This window comes from Nerophis ophidion, linkage group LG06, assembly GCF_033978795.1.
Source record: "Nerophis ophidion isolate RoL-2023_Sa linkage group LG06, RoL_Noph_v1.0, whole genome shotgun sequence".
NCBI classification, from domain to species: domain Eukaryota; kingdom Metazoa; phylum Chordata; class Actinopteri; order Syngnathiformes; family Syngnathidae; genus Nerophis; species Nerophis ophidion.
In genome coordinates this window covers 9,996,921-10,021,737 of record NC_084616.1, presented here as the reverse complement: position 1 = coordinate 10,021,737, position 24,817 = coordinate 9,996,921, and the positions used below count along the sequence as shown (strand labels likewise).

General features: G+C 36.9%; 1 protein-coding gene across 1 annotated transcript in view; it reads left to right on the top strand.

Annotated features, from left to right (window-relative positions):
* itga5 (integrin, alpha 5 (fibronectin receptor, alpha polypeptide)) overlaps positions 1-24,817 on the top strand; it is a 141,634-nt gene that overhangs the window by 1,659 nt on the left and 115,158 nt on the right. The window contains exon 2 of the mRNA XM_061902326.1: positions 2,241-2,371. Coding sequence (XP_061758310.1) covers positions 2,241-2,371 — 131 coding nt within the window. The remainder of the gene's footprint in view (positions 1-2,240; positions 2,372-24,817) is intronic.

Here is a 24,817-nt window from a genome sequence, read left to right as displayed (position 1 = left end):
TATTTAAATATTAATTTATTTAAAAACATTTTAAGTATTTTTTTTTATTTTTACTATATCAGCATTAATTCTTTATTTTAGTTTTTTTTTAACAATGTGGGTGGATATTGTATATTTTTTTAAACTGTCATTATATTTATTGGAACTACATAATTCATTTAAATATTAAAAATAAATATTTTATTTATATATGTTTTTTATAATGTTACATTAATTTAACATTTTAAAGTGTTTTTTTATTTTTACTATATCAGCATTGATTCTTCATTTTAGTTTTTTTTAATAATGCTGGTTGATATTGTATTTTTTTTTAAACTGTCAACATATTTATTTAATCTACATAAATCATTTAAATATTAAAAATAAATATTTTGGTCAGATTTTTTGTTTTATTAAAATGTTGCATTAATTTAAATGTTTTAGGTATTTTTATTTTTTTAAATTTGTACTATATGAGCATTAATTCTTCATTTTAGTTTTTTTTACAACGTAGGTGGATATTGTATACATTTTTAAACTACATAATTAATTTAAGTTTGGAAATAAATATATATATTTTTTTTAATTAAAATGTTACATTATTTATTTTTGTTTTAAAAATATTTAAATCAAAAAAATATATTTTTACTATATCAGCATTAATTCTTCCGACAAAGTGTTTGGCAGCAGTGGAAACAATAGATGACTCCACTTAGGCTCTCTGGGTTGGTTCTGAAGTCCACTTAACCACACGGGGTGCAGGTTTTTATTTTATTTATTTTTTTTACCTCAACCGGACCGTAGTTTGTGTGCCGGAGCAACAAATTGCATCCGGTTCCACAGTTGCTGCAACACCCAGCACTTAAGTTGCCAAAGTCTCATAAATAATCCAGTGGAGCACGCTTATGTTGACAACCTGTCCATGAGGACCCACTCATCAGGTCTGGGCCGGTTAGTCCGATGGCTCCGCTAATGTCGGCGTGTGCATCATAAGAAGTCGCCATCATCGCGTGGAACCACAACAATAACGACAATCTTTTGGCACGTTGTGTAAATGGTAAATAAAAAGAGTACACAATGATTTCCAAATCCTTTTCAACTTATATTCAATTGAATAGACTGCAAAGGCAAGATATTTCATGTTCACATGTTTTTTTTGTGTGCAAATAATCATGAACTTAGAATTTCACGTGTCTTGCTGAAATAAGCAGGGGCGTCCATGATAACATATGTTGCTCCAAAAGCTATATGTACCTTTCAGCATTAATGGTGCCTTCACAGATGTGTGAGTTACCTATGCCTTGGGCACTAACACACCCCCCATATCATCACACATGCTGCCTTTTACACTTTGCGTGTAGAACCATCTGGATGGTTCTTTTCCTCTTTGGTCCGAAGGACACGGATTCCACAGTTTCCCAAAACAATTTGAAATGTGGACTCGTCAGACCATAGAACACTTTTTCCACTTTGCGTCAGTCCATCTGAGATGAGTTCGGGCCCAGCGAAGCTAGGCGGCGTTTCTGGGTGTTGTTGATAAATGGCTTTGGATTTGCATAGTAGAGTTTTAACTTGCACTTACAGATGTAGCGACCGACTGTAGTTACTGACAGTGGTTTTCTAAAGAGTTCCTGAGCCCATGTGGTGATATCCTTTACACACTTACGTCAGTTTTTGATGCAGTACCGCCCGAGGGATCCAGGGTCACAGGTATTCAATGTTACGTGCAGTGATTTCTCCAGATTCTCTGAACCTTTTGATGATATTACGGAGCGTAGATGGTGAAATCCCTAAATTCCTTGCAATAGCTGCTTGAGAAATGTTGTTCTTAAACAATTTGCTCAGGCGTTTGTTGACAAAGTGGCGACCCTCGCCCCGTCCGTGTTTGTGAACGACCGAGCGTTTCACGGAAGCAGCTTTTACACCCAATCATGGCACCCACCTGTTCCCAATTAGCCTGTCCACCTGTGGGATGTTCCAAATAAGTATTTGATGAGCATTCCATGACTTCCTCAGTCTTTTTTGCCACTTGTGCCAGCTTTTTTGACATCAAATTGCAAAAAATAACAAAAGTTTTCCAATTGGGACGTTAAATATCTTGTCTTTGCAGTCTATTCAATTGAATATAAGTTAATTTGCAAATTATTTTATTCTCTTTTTATTTAGCATTTACACAAGGTGACAACTTGACTGCTTTTGGCTTTTGTACGTGTGTTTAAAATTTGAGCAATGATCTAAAAAGATGTTGTGTCTCCTTTCAGTGCCAGCGTGGTGGTGGGCGCCCCCAAGGCCAACACCAGGCAGAGCGGCATTGTGGAGGGCGGATCGGTCGCTTACTGCCCGTGGAGCCTCGGCCAATCAGATTGTCACGCCATCGAGTTTGACGTGGAAGGTAAGCGACGTGCTGACTTTTAGACGCTAAGATCAAGAAGGAAATAGCGTTTTCTCTTGAGTTCACAGTACTTGAAACAATGTGGGTGGATATTATATATCTTTTTAAATTGTCAACATATTTACTGAAACTACATAATTCATTCAAATATTAAAATAGGTATTTTAGTTAGATTTTTTAAAAATTGAAATGTTACATGAATTCACTTTTTTCATGTATTTAACTTTTTTTTTTTTTTGCTATATTCGCATTAATTCATTTTAGTTTTTTTACAATGTGGGTGGATATTGTATATTTTTCTAAATTGTCGACATATTTATTGAAACTACATAATTCATTTAAATATTAAACGTAAATATTTAAGTTAGATTTAAAAAATTGTTTTTAAAGTTGCATTAATTTAAGTTTTTTAAGTATTTTTTTCAATTTGTTTTATTTTCACTACATCAGTTTTTATTATTCATTTGAGTTTTTTTCTAGAATGTGAGTGGATATTGTATATTTTCCAAATTTGTCGACATATTTATTGAAACTACATAATTCATTTAAATATTAAATGTAAATATTTAAGTTGGATTTTAATTTTTTTTTTAAAGTTGCATTAATTTAAGTTTTTAAGTATTTTTTTCAATTTTTTTTATTTTCACTACATCAGCTTTTATTATTCATTTGAGTTTTTTTCTACAATGTGAGTGGATATTGTATATTTTTCTAAATTGTCGACATATTTATTGAAACTACATAATTCATTTAAATATTAAACGTAAATATTTAAGTTAGATTTTAATTTTTTTTTTAAAGTTGCATTAATTTAAGTTTTTTAAGTATTTTTTTCAATTTGTTTTATTTTCACTACATCAGCTTTTATTATTCATTTGAGTTTTTTTCTACAATGTGGGTGGATATTGAATATTTTTTTAAATTGTCAACATATTTATTGAAACTACATAATTCATTCAAATATAAAAAATAAATATTTTAGTTGCATTTTTTTGTATTAAAATGTTACATTAATTTGAATTTTTTAAGTATTTGTTAGTTTTTTTATTTTTATTATATCAGCATTAATTCTTCAATTTATTTTTTTTTACAAAGTGGGTGAATATTGAATATTTTTTTAAATTGTCAACATATTTATTGAAACTACATAATTAATTCAAATATAAAAAATACATATTTTAGTTGCATTTTTTTGTATTAAAATGTTACATTAATTTGAATTTTTTAAGTATTTTTTTTTTTAATTATTATATCAGCATTAATTATTCATTTAATTTTTTTTACAAAGTGGGTGAATATTGAATATGTTTTTCAATTGTCAACATATTTTTTGAAACTATATGATTTATTCAAATAGTAAAAATAAATATTTTAGTTACTTTTTTGTATTAAAATATTACATTAATTTGAAATTTTTAAGTATTTGTTAGGTTTTTTTTAATTTTTACCATATAGCATTAATTCTTCATGTTAGTTTTTTACAATGTTGGTGGATATTGTATATTTTTTTAAATTGTCAACATATTTATTGAAACTACATAATTCATTTAAATATTAAACATAAATATTTAAGTTAGATTTACATTTTTTTTTAAAAAGTAGCATTAATTTAAGTTTTTTAAGTATTTTTTTTGTTTTATTTTTTCTACATCAGCTTTTATTATTCATTTGAGTTTTTTCTACAATGTGGGGGGATATTGTATATTTTTTTAAATTGTCAACATATTTATTGAAACTACATAATTCATTTAAATATTCAAAATAAATATTTTAGGTACATTTTTTTGTATTAAAATGTTACATTAATTTGAATTTTTTAAGTATTTGTTATTTTTTTTAATTTTTACTATATCAGCATTAATTCTTCATTATTATTACTTTTTTTACAAAGTTGCATTAATTTCAGTTTTTTAAGTGTTTTATAAATATTTTAGTTAGACTCCGATGAGGTGGCGATTTGTCCAGGGTGTACGCCGCGTTCCGCCCGATTGTAGCTGAAAAAGGGAATAAGCGGTAGGAAATGGATGGATCGATGAATTTTAGTTCGATTTATTTTTTAAATTAACATGTTACAATAATTAAACTTTTTAAATTCTTTTTTTATTTTTTATTTTTACTATATCTGCATTAATTCTTCATTTTAGTTTTTTTTACAATGTGGGTGGATATATATTTTTTGAAATTGTCAACATATTTATTGAAACTAAATAATTAATTGTAATATTAAAGATACATATTTTAGTTGGTTATTTTTTTATAAAATATTACATTCATTTAAATTTTTTACGTATTTTTATTAAAATTTTTTCAATACCAGCATTAATTCTTAATTTTAGTTTTTTTTACAATGTATGTGGATATTGCATATTTTTTTTAAATTTTCAACATATTTATTGAAACTGCATAACTAATTTAAATATTAAAAATACATATTTTATTTAGATTTTTTAAAAATTAAAATGTTACAAAAAAAATATTTTTTTCCAAAGTTTTTTTTTTTTTTTTAAATTTGTACTATATCAGCATCAATTCTTTTTGTTTTTTTACAATGTGGGTGGATATTGTATATTTCATTAACCGTCAACATATTAATTGAAACTACATAATTAATTTGAGTATTAAAAATAAATGTTTTAGATTTTTTTTAAATTAAATTGTTACATCAATTATATTTTTGTAAGTATTTTTAAATTTTTTTCTATATCAGCATTACTTCTATATCTTATTTTTTTTACAATGTGTGTGGATATTGTATATTTCTTTAAATTGTCAGCATATTTATTGAAACTAAATAATTCATTTAAATATTAAAAATAAATATTTTAGTAAATGTTTTGGTTATTAAAGTATTACATTAATTTACTTTTTTTAATATATATCAGCATTAATTCTTCATTTGAGTTTTTTTAACAATGTGGGTGCATATTGTATATATTTTTAAATCAACAACATATTTATTGAAACTACAGAATTCATTTAAATATTAAAAATACATATTTTATTTAGATTTTTTAAAATTAAAATGTTGCAAAAAAATATTTTTTTCAAAAGTATTTTTATTTTTTTATTTTTATTCGTACTATATCAGCATCAATTCTTAATTTTAGATTTTGTACAATGTGGGTGGATATTGTATATTTTCTTTAATAGTCAACATCCATCCATCCCTCCATCATCTTCCGCTTATCCGAGGTCGGGTCGCGGGGGCAGCAGCCTAAGCAGGGAAGCCCAGACTTCCCTATCTCCAGCCACTTCGTCTAGCTCTTCCCGGGGGATCCCGAGGCGTTCCCAGGCCAGCCGGGAGACATAGTCTTTCCAACGGTTCCTGGGTCTTCCCCGTGGCCTCCTACCAGCTGGACGTGCCCTAAACACATCCCTAGGGAGGCGTTCGGGTGGCATCCTGACCAGATGCCCGAACCACCTCATCTGGCTCCTCTCGATGTGGAGGAGCAGCGGCTTTACGTTCAGCTCCTCCCGGATGGCAGAGCTTCTCACCCTATCTCTAAGGGAGAGCCCCGCCACCCGGCGGAGGAAACTCATTTCGGCCGCTTGTACCCGTGATCTTATCCTTTCGGTCATGACCCAAAGCTCATGACCATAGGTGAGGATGGGAACGTAGATCGACCGGTAAATTGAGAGCTTTGCCTTCCGGCTCAGCTCCTTCTTCACCACAACGGATCGATACAACGTCCGCATTACTGAAGACGCCGCACCGATCCGCCTGTCGATCTCACGATCCACTCTTCCCCCACTCGTGAACAAGACTCCTAGGTACTTGAACTCCTCCACTTGGGGCAGGGTCTCCTCCCCAACCCGGAGATGGCACTCCACCCTTTTCCGGGCGAGAACCATGGACTCGGACTTGGAGGTGCTGATTCTCATTCCAGTCGCTTCACACTCGGCTGCGAACCGATCCAGTGAGAGCTGAAGATCCCGGCCAGATGAAGCCATCAGGACTACATCATCTGCAAAAAGCAGAGACCTAATCCCGTGGCCACCAAACCGGAACCCCTCAACGCCTTGACTGCGCCTAGAAATTCTGTCCATAAAAGTTATGAACAGAATCGGTGACAAAGGACAGCCTTGGCGGAGTCCAACCTTCACTGGAAACGTGTCCGACTTACTGCCAGCAATGCGGACCAAGCTCTGACACTGATCATACAGGGAGCGGACTGCCACAATAAGACATTCCGATACCCCATACTCTCTGAGCACTCCCCACAGGACTTCCCGAGGGACACGGTCGAATGCCTTCTCCAAGTCCACAAAGCACATGTAGACTGGTTGGGCAAACTCCCATGCACCCTCAAGAACCCTGCCGAGAGTATAGAGCTGGTCCACAGTTCCACGACCAGGACGAAAACCACACTGTTCCTCCTGAATCCGAGGTTCGACTATCCGGCGAAGCCTCCTCTCCAGTACACCTGAATAAACCTTACCGGGAAGGCTGAGGAGTGTGATCCCACGATAGTTGGAACACACCCTCCGGTCCCCCTTCTTAAAGAGAGGGACCACCACCCCGGTCTGCCAATCCAGAGGTACCGCCCCCGATGTCCACGCGATGCTGCAGAGTCTTGTCAACCAAGACAGCCCCACAGCATCCAGAGCCTTAAGGAACTCCGGGCGGATCTCATCCACCCCCGGGGCCTTGCCGCCGAGGAGCTTTTTAACTACCTCAGCGACCTCAGCCCCAGAAATAAGAGAGTCCACTACAGATTCCCCAGGCACCGCTTCCTCAAAGAAAGACGTGTTGGTGGGATTGAGGAGGTCTTCGAAGTATTCCCTCCACCGATCCACAACATCCGCAGTCGAAGTCAGCAGAACACCATCCGCACCATACACGGTGTTGATAGTGCACTGCTTCCCCTTCCTGAGGCGCCGTATGGTGGTCCAGAATCGCTTCGAAGCCGTCCGGAAGTCGTTTTCCATGGCTTCCCCGAACTCTTCCCATGTCCGAGTTTTTGCCTCCGCGACCGCTAAAGCTGCACACCGCTTGGCCCGTCGGTACCCGTCCACTGCCTCCGGAGTCCTATGAGCCAAAAGAACCCGATAGGACTCCTTCTTCAGCTTGACGGCATCCCTCACTGCTGGTGTCCACCAACGGGTTCTGGGATTACCGCCACGACAGGCACCAACAACCTTGCGGCCACAGCTCCAATCAGCCGCCTCGACAATAGAGGTTCGGAACATGGTCCACTCGGACTCAATGTCCCGCACCTCCCTCGTGACATGTTCAAAGTTCTCCCGGAGGTGTGAATTGAAACTCTCTCTGACAGGAGACTCTGCCAGACGTTCCCAGCAGACCCTCACAATGCGCTTGGGCCTGCCAGGTCTGTCCGGCATCCTCCCCCACCATCGCAGCCAACTCACCACCAGGTGGTGATCGGTAGAAAGCTCCGCCCCTCTCTTCACCCGAGTGTCCAAAACATAAGGCCGCAAATCCGATGACACAACTACAAAGTCGATCATGGAGCTGCGGCCTAGGGTGTCCTGGTGCCAAGTGCACATATGGACACCCTTATGTTTGAACATGGTGTTTGTTATCGACAAACTGTGACGAGCACAAAAGTCCAATAACAAAACACCACTCGGGTTTAGATCCGGGCGACCATTCTTCCCAATCACGCCTCTCCAGGTTTCACTGTCGTTGCCAACATGAGCGTTGAAGTCTCCCAGTAGGACAAGGGAATCACCCGGAGGAGCACTTTCCAGTACTCCCTCGAGTGTACCCAAAAAGGGTGGGTATTCTGAACTGCTGTTTGGTGCGTAAGCACAAACAACAGTCAGGATCCGTCCCCCCACCCGAAGGCGAAGGGAAGCTACCCTCTCGTCCACTGGGTTGAACTCAAACGTACAGGCTTTGAGCCGGGGGGCAACCAGAATTGCCACCCCAGCCCGTCGCCTCTCACTGCCGGCAACGCCAGAGTGGAAGAGGGTCCAGTCCCTCTCGAGAGAACTGGTTCCAGAGCCCTTGCTGTGCGTCGAGGTGAGTCCGACTATATCCAGCCGGAACTTCTCTACCTCGCGCACTAGCTCAGGCTCCTTCCCCCCCAGTGAGGTGACGTTCCACGTCCCAAGAGCTAGCTTCTGTAGCCGAGGATCGGACCGCCAAGTGCCCTGCCTTCGGCTGCCGCCCAGCTCACAATGCACCCGACCTCTATGGCCCCTCCTATGAGTGGTGAGCCCATTGGAGGGATGACCCACGTTGCCTCTTCGGGCTGTGCCCGGCTGGGCCCCATGGGAACAGGCCCGACCACCAGGCGCTCGCCATCGTGCCCCAACTCCGGGCCTGGCTCCAGAGCGGGGCCCCGGTGACCCACGTCCGGGCGAGGGAAATCTGGGTTCATTTCGTTGTAATTCCATTGAAGTCTTTGAGCTGCTCTTTGTCTGATCACTCACCTAGGACCTGTTTGTCTTGGGAGACCCTACCAGGGGGCATGAAAACCCCCAGACAACATAGCTCCTAGGATCATTGGGACACGCAAACTCCTCTACCACGGTAAGGTAGCAGCTCAGAGAGGAGTAATAGTCAACATATTAATTGAAACTACAGAAATTATTTGAATATTAAAAATAAATATTTTAGATTTTTTTAAATTCAATTGTTACATTAATTTAATTTTTGTAAATATTTAAAAAAAAAAGTCTATATCAGCATTAATTCTTCATTTTATTTTTTTTACAATGTGGGTGGATATTGTATATATTTTTAAATTGTCAGCATATTTATTGAAACTAAATAATTCATTTAAATATCAAAAATAAATATTTTAGTAATTTTTTTGGTTATTAAAGTATTACATTAATTGACTTTTTTTTAATGTATATCAGCATTAATTCTTCATTTGAGTTTTTTTTAACAATGTGGGTGCATATTGTATATATTTTTAAATCAACAACATATTTATTGAAACTACAGAATTCATTTAAATATTAAAAATACATATTTTAGTTAGATTTTTGCAAATTAAAATGTTACAAAAAAATATTTTTTTCAAAAGTATTTTTTTATTTTTATTTGTACTATAGCAGCATCAATTCTTTTTGTTTTTTTACAATGTGGGTGGATATTGTATATATTTTTTAACCGTCAACATATTAATTGAAACTACATAATTAATTTGAGTATTAAAAACAAATGTTTTAGATTTTTTTTAATTAAATTGTTACATCAATTAAATTTTTGTAAGTATTTTTTAAATTTTTTCTATATCTGCATTAATTCTATATTTTTATTTTTTTTACAATGTGTGTGGATATTGTATATTTCTTTAAATTGTCAGCATATTTATTGAAACTAAATAATTCATTTAAATATTAAAAATAAATATTTTGGTAAATTTTTTGGTTATTAAAGTATTACATTAATTTACTTTTTTTATATATATCAGCATTAATTCTTCATTTGAGTTTTTTTAACAATGTGGGTGCATATTGTATATATTTTTAAATCAACAACATATTTATTGAAACTACAGAATTCATTTAAATATTAAAAATACATATTCTTTTTAGATTTTTTAAAATTAAAATGTTACAAAAAAATATTTTTTTCCAAAGTATTTTTTTTTTAAAATTTGTACTATATCAGCATCAATTTTTTTTGTTTTTTTACAATGTGGGTGGATATTGTATATATTTTTTAACCGTCAACATATTAATTGAACCTACATAATTAATTTGAGTATTAAAAACAAATGTTTTAGATTTTTTCAAATTAAATTGTTAAATCAATTAAATTTTTGTAAGTATTTTTAAAAATATTTTCTATATCAGCATTAATTCTATATCTTTTTTTTTACAATGTGTGTGGATATTGTATATTTCTTTAAATTGTCAGCATATTTATTGAAACTAAATAATTCATTTAAATATTAAAAATAAATATTTTAGTAAATTTTTTGGTTATTAAAATATTACATTAATTTACTTTTTTTTAAAATATATATCAGCATTAATTCTTCATTTGAGTTTTTTTTAACAATGTGGGTGCATATTGTATATATTTTTAAATCAACAACATATTTATTGAAACTACAGAATTCATTTAAATATTAAAAATACATATTTTATTTAGATTTTTTAAAATTAAAATGTTACAAAAAATATATTTTTTTAAAGTATTTTTATTTTTTTATTTTTATTTGTACTATATCAGCATCAATTATTTTTGTTTTTTTACAATGTGGGTGGATATTGTATATTTTTTTTAACCGTCAACATATTAATTGAAACTACATAATTAATTTGAGTATTAAAAACAAATGTTTTAGTTTTTTTTAAATTAAATTGTTACATCAATTAAATTTTTGTAAGTATTTTTTAAATTTTTTTTATATCAGCATTAATTCTATATTTTTATTTTTTTTACAATGTGTGTGGATATTGTATATTTCTTTAAATTGTCAGCATATTTATTGAAACTAAATAATTCATTTAAATATTAAAAATAAATATTTTAGTAATTTTTTTGGTTATTAAAGTATTACATTAATTGACTTTTTTAAAAAATATATATCAGCATTAATTCTTCATTTGAGTTTTTTTAACAATGTGGGTGCATATTGTATATATTTTTAAATCAACAACATATGTATTGAAACTACAGAATTCATTTAAATATTAAAAATACATATTTTATTTAGATTTTTTTAAATTAAAATGTTACAGAAAAATATTTTTTTCAAAAGTATTTTTTTTTTTTATTTGTACTATATCAGCATCAATTTTTTTTTTGTTTTTTTACAATGTGGGTGGATATTGTATATTTTTTTTAACCGTCAACATATTAATTGAAACTACATAATTAATTTGAGTATTAAAAACAAATGTTTTAGATTTTTTCAAATTAAATTGTTACATCAATTAAATTTTTGTAAGTATTTTTAAAAATGTTTTCTATATCAGCATTAATTCTATATATTTTTTTTTTTACAATGTGTGTGGATATTGTATATATTTTTAAATTGTCAGCATATTTATTGAAACTAAATAATTCATTTAAATATTAAAAATAAACATTTTAGTAAATTTTGGGGTTATTAAAATATTACATTAATTTCCTTTTTTTTTTTTTTTAAATATATCAGCATTGATTCTTCATTTTGGTTTTTTTAACAATGTGGGTGCATATTGTATATATTTTTAAATCAACAACATATTTATTGAAACTACAGAATTCATTTAAATATTAAAAATACATATTTTAGATAGATTTTTTTTTTAAATTAAACTGTTACATTAATTTTATTTCTTTAAGTATTTTTATTTTTATTTTTTTATTTTATTTGTACTATATCAGCACTAGTTCTTCATTTTTGGCCCCTGCTTAAATCTGCCTGAGGCAACTGAGGTAGTTTTAGATTTAGTTGTGTTCAGAACCCCCAACAGCTGCAGGCATGTTCCCCAGATGGTGAACGCGGTATTTGGTCAAGCCAACACTTAATAATAGTACTTTGCTGCCTTTGTGTACTCTCTCCGCAAGCCAGCGCCGCCTTTTCTCCTTTCCGCTCCTGTTGTCAGCAGCGGCTCTGGATCGGCCGACACCGGACTCTTATCGCTTCCTGGACCGGGGGACCAAGCCCTTTTTGTCCTGTTTGCGTCCGGGGAAAACCTAATTGGGTGTCGAGGAACACTTTTTGAAGGATGCTTCTTCAGTCCTTCTTCAGGGTGGGCGGCAGATAAGAGGGGGGGGGGACCAACAAAGAGTGTTTGCATAACAGGTGAACAGGACACCGCCCGGCTTGACAAAAAGGTTCCAGGTGAGCTAAAGGTTGGCGTGGAATGAATGGACGACTGTCGGGGTTGACAGAAGCCACAGAAAGCTTTTTTTAATTATTATTCAAAGACCACTCAACAGACTTTATTCCAGTAAATTCCAAATCAACACTTCTTTATTGGCCCCCGCCACTTTTGAACCGTTTTTTATCTGCTATATTGGACATAATAATAATAATAATAATAATACCTGCGATGAGGTGGCGACTTGTCCAGGGTGTACCCCGCCTTCCGCCCGATTGTAGCTGAGATAGGCGCCGGCGCCCCCCGCGACCCCAAAAGGGAATAAGCGGTAGAAAATGGATGGGATGGATAATAATAATAATACATCTTATTTGTAAAAGAACTTTACATTGAGCAAACAACCTCAAAGTGCTACGGTGCATTAAAAAAAATAATCAAATAAAAATAAAAACTAGAACAGCCTAATAGCTAGAACTAGCACGCATATAAACTCTGCTCTTTTAATATCTTTAATGTCCTTTTGTTTACCTTTTTCTCACCTTTTTTGTAAGGGACACCACATGTTGGCAGACCCGTCAGCGATCCTGTTCTGTCTCCCTGTAATTTTTGTCTGATCTTGAATGGGATCGTGCTGAAAACGTTTATTCCCCCCGCAGGGATTAGTACAGTATTTCTGATTCTGATATATCTAAAAAACAATTATTTAAAAAAAAAAAAAAAGATTAGCCTTTTTTTTAACAAGCTTTCACAGTCTGTGGTGCCCTCAGGTGGTCAGGGAGAGTGTACCTGCGTTTGGAACAGAAAGCCCGGTCTCTCATTGTTCGGAGGTTAGTCTGTCCAAGGCGGAGGTGTCGTGTGGAGGATTTGGGGGTGAGCCGTTCTTTGAGGTACAGGGGGGGCATTTCCACGGAGGCACTGGTGAGTTGTATTCAACCCTGATTGGAACAGGAAGCCAGTGAAGGGATCCCGACAAGGGTGTTTTGCCATGTTCCTGAGGTGGGAGAAGGAGGTCTTGCACACACTGCCAAAAGTCAGTGTTCAAAAACAAGAAAAAAATAAATAAAATTGTGGGTAAGTAAAATTATCTGCCAATAGAACAAGAAAATTTGGCTTCTCAAGACTTTCCAAAACAAGTACCATTAGCTAACATCAATGAACCCCAAAATAACCTTAAAATAAGTATATGCTCACAGATAACAAGTGCACTTTTCTTGATAGAAAAAAAAGAGACCTTTTTTCTTAATATGTTGAAAAATAAATGCTAGTGCCATTATCTTGACATAATGATATGTCATTTCTTCAAACCAGCAAACTTACACTACAAAATAGTTAATTTTTCTTATGGAAAGGCAACATGGCAACCGCTTGTTATTCTCGGGGTCTCTTATCCACTCAGGCAAATCATATTGTCTAAAAATGCATTTTCCCATCCATAAAATGACATCATCGCACCAAGTGCGTGCTCTTTCAGTCAGTTAGTGCGCGAGAAATAAAAAAAATATACATATATTTCTCCTCCCAGTCTGTGGAACGCTCTCCCTGACCAACTGAGGGTACCACAGACTGTGAATGCTTTTTAAAAAAGGCTTTAAAAACCCTTCTTTTGAAAAACGTTTTTTTTTTTTTTTTAGATATATCAGAATCAGAAATACTTTATTAATCCCTGAGGGGGAATTAAAATTTTCAGCACAAGCCCTTTCATATATATATATATATATATATATATATGTTAATTTTAAAGAAACAAATATTAAAGCAATAGGTAACACACACATATATATATATATATATATATATATATATATATATATATATATATATATATATATATATATATATATATTAGGGCTGGGCAACGATTAAAAATTTTAATCAAAGTTAATCGCACGTTTCTCCGATTAATCGCGATTAACTGCATTGTATACGCAAAGCCCAATAATGAATTCAAAAGTAGTGTGTAGTGCACCTTTATTGGAATATTCTCCCACATGAACAAAAGCGCCAAAACATTTGTTGTGCAAACACAATTTAAATCAGTCCTTGTTAAACAGTAGCAGTTAAATAGCATATTTTATGAAAATCAAGTCAAAAAATGTAAATACAAACATTTAAGCTTATTGCCACTGCCAGGGTATTTAAGTTATCCTGTTTGTTATGGAAAATAAATATAATCTACATACAAATCTCTGAGCCACAATCATAACATCTGAACAGGCAATTTCTGAGGTAACAGCAGAAACATTTTTTTTTATCAGGGTCTTATGTTTAAAAAACCTATATTATAGGTAGTGGGCTGTTTTAGGGAATTTTTGATCAAATTATCCGTAGTAGCAATATTAATAATATTGTGTTTATTCTGTGTAGTGCACTTAAAATAATTATGACCATATCTAGGAATTGATATGATGGGAATTTTCCGATTGTTTGCTTGGTGCTTTGATAAACTGAATGCATATACATGGTACTATATTGTGATGTTATGAGCCAGGGAAAAAAAGAACTACCCTACCCAGCATGCAACAGGAGTGACGAGCTTGCGCGGTAGCCCGGTATAGGTTGTGTCGCCATGACGGCATCTTGTATGTTGTGATATGCACGCTCTGAAAGTAAACATTAAGAACTCAGCTAACACTCCTCGTCTGCATTATTCATAAATAAACAAACAACACATATACTCCGCTGCTTCACAGGCCGCTGGATGTAGCCGGCAAAGTATTCCCATGCTAGCTAGCCGGTCTAGCAAGCATGCCTCATTCAGTCCAAAACGGCCCGATCTATCCACATCCAGAATTGTCTGGCGGTCGTAAGTGATCCCGGAGTGACCACGCTGTAAGCCAGCCATGAAATTTGCAGAATTGTCCGGTATTTTTGCAAAATGTTCCATCTTTACCAACAGCCCCTCCACGCCGAAGTACATCCGGGAGATGCCATCTTGTTAAGAAAAGGCGTTAACAAAATAAAAGCATGTAAACAACATACGCAAATGTGCGATAAAATAATTGTCGGCGTTAATAGATTGATGAGTTAACGCGTAATTAACGCATTAATTTGCCCACCCCTAATAAATAATATAAATATATATATATATATATATATATCTCCTCCCAGTCTGTGGAACTTTCTCCCTGACCAACTTCGGGTACCACAGACTGTGAATGCTTTAAAAAAAAAGGCTTAAAAAACCCTTCTTTTGAAAAAATTATTATTATTATTTTTTTTTAGATATATCAGAATCAGAAATACTTTATTAATCCCTTTGGCGGAATTCAAATTTTCAGCACAATCCTATTCAAGATCAGGCAAACATTAGAAAATAATTTTAAAGAAACAAATATTAAAGCAATAGGTAATATATATATATATATATATATATATATATATATATATATATATATATATGTACTGCCCGGCCCCCAGCCACATTTTTTTATTGTAATTTTGTCGAATTTACCTGAATGTGGATGAACTATTTCTGTTCAAAATAGTTTGAAAATGTGACACGTTAAGTGTTTGAATATTAAACGTCCGTTTATTGAACTGTGCCGACTGTACTACTATATGAGGACGTATTTCCTCTTGTTTCATTGAAAATTAAACCGCAAAGTCCATTCGACTGTCATCTGTTTTAATCTTGAGGCACATTTGTGTCAAAGTCATGTTTTTTTTTTTTATTTCATGCTTGAAATAAGAAATTATTACTTAAAAAAAACAACAGTTCTACACTCCTGAGTGTTGATATTGTAGTTTCAAGCATGTTTTACTCAATATAAGTCATCAAATCTGTAATATCTTACTGAGATCATTGAAAATAAGTAAAACGCTCCAACTTAAAATCTGCTTAGTGACAAGAATGATCTTATCAGACAGAAAATAAGCAAATATCCTCCTTTTTTGAGACATTTCCTCTGACTCAGGTTTCAGTTTTTGCAGTGCAGTTGTTTTATGGGAGCCTCAAAGGTCAGGTGACGGTCCGTTCTAAATTCTAACGCCCAGATTAGTGACTGAGGACCAGAGGTGAATGTGGGGAAAAAGCAAAAAAATCCCTCAGTAGGTGATGTCACCGCCAGGACTTTGAAGAAGTCGGTCAGCGCGGCCAAAGAGCGCTGCTGAGCTGGTGCTGCAGTCCTGGAAACATCTGCACGCCAAGCATGGCTGACATTAAGTGTTGCAAGTCTTTTTCTGCCAGTTGGGTGGCGATGGAGGCAGTCATCTTTTAAGACCACTCATTAAAAAAGTGCTGGAATGGGATAGCAAGAGTGTCGTCATGGCTGCTTGTTGGGCTTTTTCGCAGCCTAAAAACACACAAAGTTGAACACGACTCGATCCAGGATTTACCCGCTTGGCAGTAAAGCAATGGCGGAATCGACATAAGCATGCATTATTTTAGACTCTTGGCTAAGAGAGAGCTAATATGAAGGGAAACTACCTACAGTATATGATCCAATCCAAACAACCTTCCCTAGTCATGACACAGAGGAAAAAAAATCCCAAAACTCCAACAAACATGGTCGCACATAAGACATCTTTCTCATTTAGGTTAGTGATTTGTTTTAATGTCATTCGGCATTAAAACAAATCAAAAGTACACCAATTTAAATCCATTACAAGGGTTGGCAGGAAAAAGTGCAAAACTCTCTGTCTACTCTTTTCCATGTTTGGCGGATTTTAGCTGTTTGGTATTTCTGATTGACGAAAAATTTTTTAAGGAGGTGGTCACGAAAGTAAACAAGGTAGGGATCGAATTTTCATATAATCTTAATAACCAATTACAATATTTAATAATTATATAATATTTCATCAGCTATATTTACATATTTGTATGTATATATGTGTATATATATGTATGTATATATATGTAAGTATATATGTATGTATATATATATATATACACACACATATATATATATACATATATATATATATATATAAATATATACATACATAGGGACAGCGTGGCGCAGTGGGATAGTGGCCGTGCGCAACCCGAGGGTCTCTGGTTCAATCCCCACCTAGTACCAACCTCGTCACGTCCGTTGTGTCCTGAGCAAGACACTTCACCCTTGCTCCTGATGGGTGCTGGTTAGCGCCTTGCATGGCAGCTCCCTCCATCAGTGTGTGAATGTGTGTGGGAATGGGTAAATGTGGAAGTAGTGTCAAAGCGCTTTGAGTACCTTGAAGGTAGAAAAGCGCTATACAATTAGAAAAAGGATGGATGGGAAGTACAACCCATTTATTTATTTATCATTTATATATGTATATATACATGTATTTATACATATACATACATATATACATACATATACAGTATGTATGTATAAATGTATGTATATATATATATATATATATATATATATATATATATATATATATATATATACCGACGTGTATTTATAAATGGTTGATTTATATAGGCTAGTAAGGTCACCCACAAGCTTCTGCTAAATGTGTTGCTTTTCTGATATGGACTTGTTTCTTCAGCATTGTCCACACCTTTAAGTCAGGGCTTTGTGAAGACCATTCCAAAACCTTCTTTCTAGCCTGATTCAGCCATTCCTTTTACCACTTTTGACATGTATTTGGGGTCTTTGTCCTGTTGGAACACCCAACTGCGCCCAAGACCCAACCTCTGGGCTGATGACTTTAGCTTGTCCTGAACAATTTGGTGGTAATCCTCCTTTTTCATTGTCCCATTTACTCTCTGTAAAGCAGCGGTTCCATTGGCAGCAAAAACAGGCCCAGAGCGTAATACTACCAGCACCATGCTCGACGGTGGGCATGGTGTTCCTGGGATTAAAGGCCTCACCTTTTCTCCTCCAAAAATATTGCTGGATATTGTGGCCAAACAGCTCCATTTTGGTTTCATCTGACCACAGAACTTTCCTCCAGAAGGTCTTATCTTTGTCTATGTGATGTCACCGTGTGTGTGTATTCATCCAGTAGTTTTGTTCATGTCCAAGGCAGCTTTGCTCGGCCTGTGTCTCGGGCAGTTTGACTTCTGCCCCACAAGGCCAGCCTCTAAATTAGCCTCACTAATTGGGTCAGAGTGTCCACCCTCCCGTCCACTTCCTCCCGAGATAAGACCATGGAGGAGGTGTGGGGGGGCACGGAGAAGGGTCGGCCCATTCAGGAAAGACGGGAGGAAGAAGGGGGAAACTAGTCCCCTTCCCCGCCCCCCAGCTCCAAACACAAGTCATGTGATGAGTGAATTTGACCATTTGTCTTCTTGACCTGCAGACACAAAACCACACTCTCATGTCTGTGCACCCCCACAATGTGGTGGGCCGGTCTCGGGAGAGCACACACACCCCCCCCTCAACCCGACCCCCCTACCCCCAGTCACATGCCATGTGCCCCTTTTGGAATCTCCAGTCGTTTTACCCAGATATAGCGCTACATGTGACTGCCTTCATTCGAGAATGTTCCCAACATTCACAGATATCCCTATCCATCCACAATGTCCACAACATTCCAGAATGTTCCCAACATTCTTGACTGTTCCCAACATTCTGGACTGTTCCCAACATTCTCGACTGTTCCCAACATTCTCGACTGTTCCCAACATTCTAGACTGTTCCCAACATTCTCGACTGTTCCCAACATTCTAGACTGTTCCCAACATTCTAGACTGTTCCCAACATTCTCGACTGTTCCCAACATTCTAGACTGTTCCCATCATTCTAGACTGTTCCCAACATTTTAGACTTTTCCCGACATTCTTGATTGTTCCCAACATTCTCGACTGTTCCCAACATTCCCCAAGGTCCCCAACATTCTCGACTGTTCCCAACATTCCCCAAGGTCCCCAACATTCTCGACTGTTCCCAACATTCTAGACTGTTCCCAACATTCTTGACTGCTCCCAACATTGTAGACTGTTCCCAACATTCACAGATATTCCTATCCATCCACAACATTCCAGAATGTTCCCAACATTATCGACTGTTCCCAACATTCTTGACTGTTCCCAACATTCTTGACTGTTCCCAACATTCACAGATATCCCTATCCCTCCACAATGTTCCCAACATTCTTGACTGTTCCCAGCATTCTAGACTGTTCCCAACATTCCCCAAGGTCCCCAACATTCTCGACTGTTCCCAACATTCCCCAAGGTCCCCAACATTCTCGACTGTTCCCAACATTCTCGACCGTTCCCAACATTCTCGACTGTTCCCAACATTCTAGACTGTTCCCAACATTGTAGACTGTTCCCAACATTCCACAAGGTCCCCAACATTCTCAACCATTCCCAACATTCTTGACTGCTCCCAACATTCCCCAAGGTCCCCAACATTCTTGACTTTTCCCAACATTCTAGACTGTTCCCAACATTCCCCAAGGTCCCCAACATTCTCGACTGTTCCCAACATTCTAGACTGTTCCCAACATTCCACAAGGTCCCCAACATTCTCGACTGTTCCCAACATTCTAGACTGTTCCCAACATTCCCCAAGGTCCCCAACATTCTAGACTGTTCCCAACATTCTAGACTGTTCCCAACATTCTCAACTGTTCCCAACATTCTACACTGTTCCCAACATTCCCCGAGGTCCCCAACATTCTCGACTGTTCCCAACATTCTCGACTGTTCCCAACACTCCCCAAGGTCCCCAACATTCTCGACTGTTCCCAACATTCTAGACTGTTCCCAACCTTCTTGACTGTTCCCAACATTCTAGACTGTTCCCAACATTCCACAAGGTCCCCAACATTCTAGCCCAGGGGTCACCAACCTTTTTGAAAGCAAGAGCTACTTCTTGGGTACTGATTAATGCAAAGGGCTACCAGTTAGATACACACTTAAATAAATTGCCAGAAATAGCCATTTTGCTCAATTTACCTTTAACTCTATGTTATTATTAATAATTAATGATATTTATTTTTGTGGAAACACTGATCATCTTAATGATTCCTCACAATAAATATATATTTTAGGTGAGATGTTTTAAATAGGTTAAAATCCAATCTACACCTTGTTAGAATATATAACAAATTGGACCAAGCTATATTCCTAACAAAGACAAATCATTATTTCTTCTAGATTTTCCAGAACAAAAATTTTAAAAGAAATTCAAAAGACTTTGAAATAACATTTAAATTTGAATCTACAGATTTTCTAGATTTGCCGGTATATCTTTTTATTTTATTTTAATCATAATAAGTCTGAAAAAATATTTTACAAATATTCTTCGTTGAAAAAACAGAAGCTAAAATGAAGAATTAATTAAAATGTATTTATTATTCTTTACAATAAAAAAACATTTTTTACTTAAACATTGATTAAAATTGTTTGTTTACAAATCCTAAAATCATTTTTAAGGTGGTATTTTTTCTCTTAAATTGTCTTTCTGAAAGTTATAAGAAGCAAAGTAAAAAAAAAAAATGAATTTATTTAAACAAGTGAAGACCAAGTCTTTAAAATATTTTCTTGGATTTTCAAATTCTATTTGAGGTTTGTCTCTTTTAGAATTAAAAATGTCGAGCAAAGCGAGATCAGCTTCCAAGTAAATAAATACCATTTAAAAAATAGAGGCAGCTCACTGGTAAGTGCTGCTATTTGAGCTATTTTTAGAACAGGCCAGCGGGCGACTCATCTGGTCCTTATGGGCGACCTGGTGCCCGCGGGCACCGTGTTGGTGACCCCTGATCTAGACTGTTCGAAACATTCTTTACTGTTCTAAACATGCTAGACTGTTCCCAACATTCTGGACTGTTCTCAACATTCCAGAATGTACCCAGCATTCCAGAATGTACCCAACAGTTACAGATATCCCGATCAATCCACAATTTCCTCAACATTCCAGAATGTTCCCAACATTCTTGACTGTTCCCAATATTCACAGATATCCTTATCATTCCAGAATGTCCCAAACCTCCAGAGTGTCCCCAAAATTTCAGAAGGTCCCTATCATTCCAGAATGTTCCCGACATTCACACATATCCCTATCAGTCCCCAACATTCCAGAAGGTCCCCAACATTCTGGGGCATTCTCGACTGTTCCCAACATTCACAGACATCCCTATTATTCCAGACTGTCCCCTATCAATCCAAAATTTACACAACATTCACAGATATCCCTAATATTCCAGAATGTCCCAAACATTCACAGGTATCCCATCATTCCTAAATGTCCCCAACCTTCCAGAATGTACCCAACATTCTAGACTGTTCCCAACCTTTACAGGTATCTCTATCAATCCAGAATGTCCCCAACATTTCACAATGTTCTCCCCATTCTAGACTGTTCCCAACATTCTAGACTGTTCCCGACATTCCGGATTGTTCTCAACATTCCAGAATGTACCCAACATTTACAGATATCCCTATCAATCCACAATTTCCTCAACATTCCAGTATGTTCCCAACATTCTTGACTGTTCCTAACATTCCAGAAGGTCCCCAACACACAGAGATATCCCTATCATTCCAGAGTGTCCCCAAAATTCCAGAAGGTCCCCATCATTCCAGAATGTTCCCGACATTCACACATATCCCTGTCAGTCCCCAACATTCCAGAAGGTCCCCAACATTCTAGAATGTTCCCAACATTCCGGAATGTCCCCGTCTTTCCAGAGTGTCCCCAACCATGCAGAATGTACACAACATTCACAGATATCTCTATCAATCCAGAATGTCCCAAACTTCCAGAATGTCACCAGCATTCTCGACTGTTCCCAACATTCACAGACATCCCTATCATTCCAGACTGTCTCCTATCATTCCAGAATTTACACAACATTCACAGATATCCCTAATATTCCAGAATGTCCCAAACATTCACAGGTATCCCATCATTCCTAAATGTCCCCAACCTTCCAAAATGTACTCAACATTCTAGACTGTTCCCAACCTTCACAGGTATCCCTATCAATCCAGAATGTCCCCAACATTTCACAATGTTCTCCCCATTCTAGACTGTTCCCAACATTCTAGACTGTTCCCAACATTCAAGATTGTTCTGAACATTCCAGAATGTTTCCAACATTCCAGAATGTACCCAACATTTACAGATATCCCTATCAATCCACAATTTCCTCAACATTCCAGAATGTTCCCAACATTCTTGACTGTTCCTAACATTCCAGAAGGTCCCCAACATACACAGATATCCCTATCATTCCAGAATGTCCGAAACCTCCAGAGTGTCCCCAAAATTCCTAAAGGTCCCCATCATTCCAGAATGTTCCCGACATTCACACATATCCCTATCAGTCCCCAACATTCCAGAAGGTCCCCAACATTCTAGACTGTCCCCTATCAATCCAAAATTTACACAACATTCACAGATACCCCTAATATTCCAGAATGTCCCAAACATTCACAGGTATCCCGTCATTCCTAAATGTCCCCAACCTTCCAGAATGTACGCAACATTCTAGACTGTTCCCAACCTTCACAGGTATCCCTATCAATCCAGAATGTCCCCAACATTTCACAATGTTCTCCCCATTCTAGACTGTTCCCAACATTCTAGACTGTTCCCAACATTCCAGAATGTCCCCATCATTTTAGAATATAGCGTCACTAAGCTTCAATTAGCGTGATGGGATCCGAGGCTTCCACAAACGAGATTAGCCGCTACCAAAACAAAGCGTCTCTAACCTGCCCCTCCCTTCCTCCCTTCCTCCCTTCCTCCCTTCCTCCCTTCCTCCCTGCTCTTCGTGTTGGATAATGGTGATGCATTCATGTGTCCCTTCTGTGAGCAATGTCACTAACGAGCTTGCATCCATTAGAGCAACATCATTTAGGTTTTGAGCCATTAGCTCCGTTCTACGTTGAAAATCAATCGCCTTAGCGTCCTTTGTCGATGATGGTTAATCAGCGGGAGAATTGCATATATGCATCACTCAGGGGTCCCGAACATGCTGACAGTAGATGAGCTCATCTGCTTCCTTTGGGGTGAAGACAATCCTACTAATGTGTTCTGTACTGCCGTTCTAGACTGTTCCCAACATTGCAGACTGTTCCCAACATTTCAGAACGTCCCCGTCATTCCAAAAAGTTCTCGACAATCACAGATATCCCTATCAATCCAGAATGTCCCCAACATTCTAGACGGTTCCCAACATTCCAGAACGTCCCCATCATTCCAGAATGTTCCCGACACTCTTGACTGTTCCCAACATTCCAGAATGTGCCCACCTTTCCAGAATGTCTCCAACCTTGCAGAATGCACGCAACATTCACAGATATCCTTATCAATCCAGAATATCCCCAAACTTCCAGAATGTTCCCAACATTCATAGATATCCCGAGCATTGCAGACTGTTTCCAACATTCCAGAAGGTTCCCATCCTTCCAGAATGTCCCCAACCTTCCAGAATGCCCCCATCATTCTAGACTGTTTCCAACATTCCGGACTGTTCCCAACATTCTGGACTTTTCCCAGAATGCGCCCCAACATTCATAGATATCACTATCATTCCGGAATGTCCCCAACATTCCGGAATGTTCCCAACATTCCAGAATGTTTCCATCTTTCTAGACTGTTCCCAACATTCAGGACTGTTCCCAACATTCAGGACTGTTCCCAACATTTTAGACTGTTCCCAACATTCTGGACTTTTCCCAGAATGTGCCCCAACATTCATAGATATCACTATCATTCCAGAATGTCCCCAACATTGCGGAATGTCCCCATCATTCCGGAATGTCCCCATCGTTCCAGAATGTCCCCATCATTCCAGAATGTCCCCAACATTCCGGAATGTCCCCAACATTACAAAATGTTCCCATCATTCCGGAATATCCCGATCATTCCAGAATGTACCCAACATTTTAGACTCTTCCCAGCATTTCAGCATGTCCCCAACATTCCAGAATGTTTCCATCATTCTAGAATGTTCCCAACATTCTGGACTGTTCCCAACATTCCGGACTGTTCCCAACATTCTAGACTGTTCCCAACATTCTGGACTTTTCCCAGAATGTGCCCCAACATTCATAGATATCCCTATCATTCAGAATGTCCCCAACATTACGGAATGTTCCCATCATTCTGGAATGTCCCCATCATTCCAGAATGTCCCCAACATTTTAGACCCTTCCCAGCATTTCAGCATGTTCCCAACATTCCAGAATGTCCCCAACCTTCTAGAATGTCCCCAACATTCCAGAATATTTCCATCATTCTAGACTGTTCCCAACATTCTGGACTGTTCCCAACATTTTAGACTGTCCCCAACATTCTGGACTTTTTCCAGAATGTGCCCCAACATTCATAGATATCCCTATTATTTCAGAATGTCCCCAACATTCTGGAATGTCCCCAAGATTACGGAATGTTCCCATTATTCTGGAATGTTCCCAACATTCTGGACTCTTCCCAGCATTTCAGCATGTTCCCAACATTCCAGAATGTCCCCAACCTCCAGAATGTCCCCAACCTTCCAGAATGTCCCCAACATTACGGAATGTCCCCATCATTCCAGAATGTCCCAACATTTTAGACTCCTCCCAGCATTTCAGCATGTTCCCCACATTCCAGAATCTTCCCAACATTCTACAATGTCCCCAACCTTCCAGAATATCCCCAACATTCCAGAATGTTTCCATCATTCTGGAATGTCCCCAAGATTACGGAATGTTCCCATCATTCTGGAATGTTCCCAACATTCTGGACTCTTCCCAGCATTTCAGCATGTTCCCCACTTTCCAGAATCTTCCCAACATTCTACAATGTCCCCAACCTTCCAGAATATCCC